We start from the raw sequence: 3,345 nt of genomic DNA, 5'->3' as shown, positions 1-3,345 counted from the left end.
GACACAGCTCTGGGACCCCCAGGGTGACACAGCTCTGGGACCCCCAGACATGGTTATGGGACCCCTGGACACGAGGGGACACAGCTCTGGGACCCCTGGACATGGGGGGACACAGCTCTGGGACCCCCAGGGTGACACAGCTCTGGACCCCCACCCTGGCAGCTCCCCCCCAGCTCTTGGCCATGGCCGAGGGGGCTCTGGGCCGCTGGTCCCCGGGGTGAGGGGGCACAAAGGACCCCCCTCCGAGGTGGGGATGCTCCGAGAACATGAGGGGGCAAAAAGGACCCCCCTCCAAGGGGGGGATGCTCCAAGAACAGGGAGAAGCTCCGACACAGGGTCCTGCCCCCAAAGCCAACACTTCCCCCCACCCGGGGCTGCCACTCCCCACTCCCCCAAAGCTCCCGAGGGATGGGAGGAAGGAATGACCCTCCCCCAAAAAAGGCCGAGCTGCAGCACTTACCCCCAGCCCCCCGCAGGGCAGCATGACAAACATCCGCTGGGACAGGATCCCTGCGGGACAGGGGACACTCAGCACACCGGGAACAGGGAATTGGGGACACTCAGGACACCGGGAATGGGGAATTGGGGGGTGGGAAATGCTCAGCCAGGACTGGGAGGAGTCTGGGAGAAGGGACACTGAGGACACCAGGGAATTGGGGAATTGAGGGGTGGGAAATGCTCAGCCAGGACTGGGAGCAGCACCCAGGGGAGCTGCTGAGGATGCTCCAGGAGCTCCAGGAGCCGCAGGGGTTGGGATGGGCTGGGCTGGGAGCTGCTGAGGGAGCTCCAGGAGCTCCAGGAGCTGCAGGGCCAGGGTTGGGGTGGGTTGGGAGCTGCTGAGGGAGCTCCAGGAGCTGCAGGGCTGGGGCTGGGATGGGAGCTGCTGAGGGTGCTCCAGGAGCTCCAGGAGCCGCAGGGCCGGGGCTGGGATGAGTTGGGAGCTCAGACCCACCCGCCAGCTTGCCATTGTCCAGCTTGAGGCGGTTGAGGGGGTTGGTGCCGTAGAGGAAGACGTGGCGCTCGCTGTGCACACACTGCAGCTCCTCCAGGGTGGCCTTGCGGCCCCGCAGGCACTGGGGGGGCACAGGGGGCTGTCACTCAGGGGGGCGAGGGTGGCACATCTGGCCATGCCAGGGCAGCCCCGGCTCGTACCACCACAGCAACTCCTGCTTCTCACGGTGGGTTTGGACTCAGGCACACCCCTCAGTAAGTGCCAGGGGGTGCCAGCACCATGTCCCCACAGGCAGGTGGCCCAGCTGGAGCAGGCTCGTACCAGGCTGGAAGTGGCACTGATGTCCCCAGAGTCGGCCAAACACCCTGTGCCAGCCCCCTCTGCCCCCATGCCACCCCCCGTGCCACCCCCGTGCCCCCCTGACCTCGCAGCGGCCGCGCAGCCCCCTCTCCTGCAGTCGGGACCAGATGCTCTGGATCCTCCCGGCGTGCTCGGGGTGGTTGCTGTTGTCCCCACATGAGCACTGGTGCTTCAGCATCACCGAGTCGTAAACCAGCCCTGCCACGGGCACAGGGACAGCTGCTGTGTCCGGGCTGGGTAGGGCACCCAGGGCTGCCCCTGACCCAGCACTGCCCCCGATCCAGCACTGCCTCTGATCCAGCACTGCCCCCAATCCAGCTCTGTGCCCGGGCTGGCCAGGGCACCAGGGCTGCCCCTGACCCAGCAGTGCCCCTGACCCAGCTCTGTGCCCAGGCTGGGCAGGACATCGAGCACTGCCCCCGATCAAAAAAAGGAGCCTCGTGGCACTAAAATGGACCCTCGTGGCACTAAAAAGGACCCTCGTGGCACAAAAAAGGACCTTTGTGGCACAAAAAAGGACCTTTGTGGCACAAAAAAGGACACTCGTGGCACAGAAAAAGGAGCCTCATGGCACTATAAAAGGAGCCTCATGGCACTAAAAAAGGAGCCTCATGGCACTAAAAAGGACCCTCGTGGCACAAAAAAGGACCCTCTTGGCACAGAAAAGGAGCCTTGTGGCACAAAAAAGGAGCCTCAGAAAAGTAGCCTCGTGGGACAAAAAAGGAGCCTTGTGGCACAAAAAAAGGACCCTTGTGGTACAAAAAAACCCTTGTGGCACAGAAAAGGAGCCTCGTGGCACAGAAAAGGAGCCTCGTGGCACAGAAAAGGAGCCTCGTGGCACAGAAAAAGGACCCTCATGACTTGCTCCTGCCCCTCCCAGACACAGTTCTGGGACCCCTGGACATGAGGGGACACAGCTCTGGGACCCCCGGACTCCCGAGGCTGGCAGCGATGCCAGGACTGATGCCAGGCTGCCCCAAGTGCCCCCCAGCTCCGGTGCCTACCCCGCTGGCACGGCCCCGGGTACCTGTGGTGAAGTGTGGCTTTGCCGGGGGCTCCTGCCCGGGCAGGGCCAGGCCCTTGGCGCTGTCCTGGGCTGGCAGGGACACGGTGGCCGTGGCAGGGGAGGACTGTGCCCGGGAGAGGGGCCTGTGCCCCGTGGGCAGGGTGGGCACGGCGGGGGAGTCCAGGGGCTGGCGCTTGAGGAGCTGCTGCTGCACCCGCTGGTAGGAGTCCCACAGGTAGGCCTGGGGGGCACAGGGCACGGTGAGGGCTGGGGACAAAGATCTCTGGGGACAAAGATTGGGCAGCTGGGGACAAAGATCTCTGGGGACAAACACCAGCGATTTGGGGACAAACACCAGCGGTTTGGGACAAACACCTGCAATTTGGGGGGATGCTTGGCAGTGTGAGGGCAATGCCCAGCAATGTGGGGACAAAGTCCAGCAATGTGGGGACAAAGGTTGCTCAGCAATGTGAGGACAATGCCCAGACATTTAGGGACAAAGCCCAGCAATTTGGGGACAAAGTCCACCAATGTGGGGACAAAGTCCACCAATGTGAGGACAATGCCCAGACATTTGGGGACAAAGTCCAGCAATGTGGGGACAAAAAGTCCAACAATTTGGGGACAAAGTCCAACAATCTGGGGCCGAAGCTCAGCAATGTGAGGACAATGTCCAGACATTTAGGGACAAAGCCCAGCAATTTGGGGACAAAGTCCACCAATGTGAGGACAATGCCCAGACATTTGGGGACAAAGTCCAGCAATTTGGGGACAAAGCCCAGCGATTTGGGGACAAAGTCCAACACTTTGGGGGCAAAGTCCAGCAATGTGGGGACCAAGTCCAGCGATTTGGGGACAAGGTCCAGCAGTATGGGGACAAAGTCCAGCAATGTGGGGACAACACTCAGCAATCTGGGGACAAAGCCCAGTGATTTGGGGACAAAGTCCAGCAGTGTGGGGACAAAGTCCAACAATTTGGGGACAAAGTCCAACAATTTGGGGATGATGCTCAGCGATTTGGGGACAA

General features: G+C 61.9%; 1 protein-coding gene across 1 annotated transcript in view; it reads right to left on the bottom strand.

The window, feature by feature from the left end:
• The window catches only part of LOC113960800 (histone deacetylase 7-like), a gene marked incomplete at both ends in the record, with an annotated part of 6,766 nt that overhangs the window by 1,406 nt on the left and 2,015 nt on the right, over positions 1–3,345 (bottom strand). Inside the window, 4 exons of the mRNA XM_027670554.1 lie at positions 461–510; positions 953–1,073; positions 1,377–1,510; positions 2,340–2,559. Coding sequence (XP_027526355.1) covers positions 461–510; positions 953–1,073; positions 1,377–1,510; positions 2,340–2,559 — 525 coding nt within the window. The remainder of the gene's footprint in view (positions 1–460; positions 511–952; positions 1,074–1,376; positions 1,511–2,339; positions 2,560–3,345) is intronic.

The sequence above is a fragment of the Neopelma chrysocephalum genome, unplaced genomic scaffold (genome assembly GCF_003984885.1).
Source record: "Neopelma chrysocephalum unplaced genomic scaffold, ASM398488v2 Primary Assembly neopelma1_96906, whole genome shotgun sequence".
Classification (NCBI taxonomy): Eukaryota; Metazoa; Chordata; class Aves; order Passeriformes; family Pipridae; genus Neopelma; species Neopelma chrysocephalum.
The sequence above is the reverse complement of the archived record's forward strand: the minus strand, read 5'-3'. Positions and strand labels throughout refer to the sequence as shown.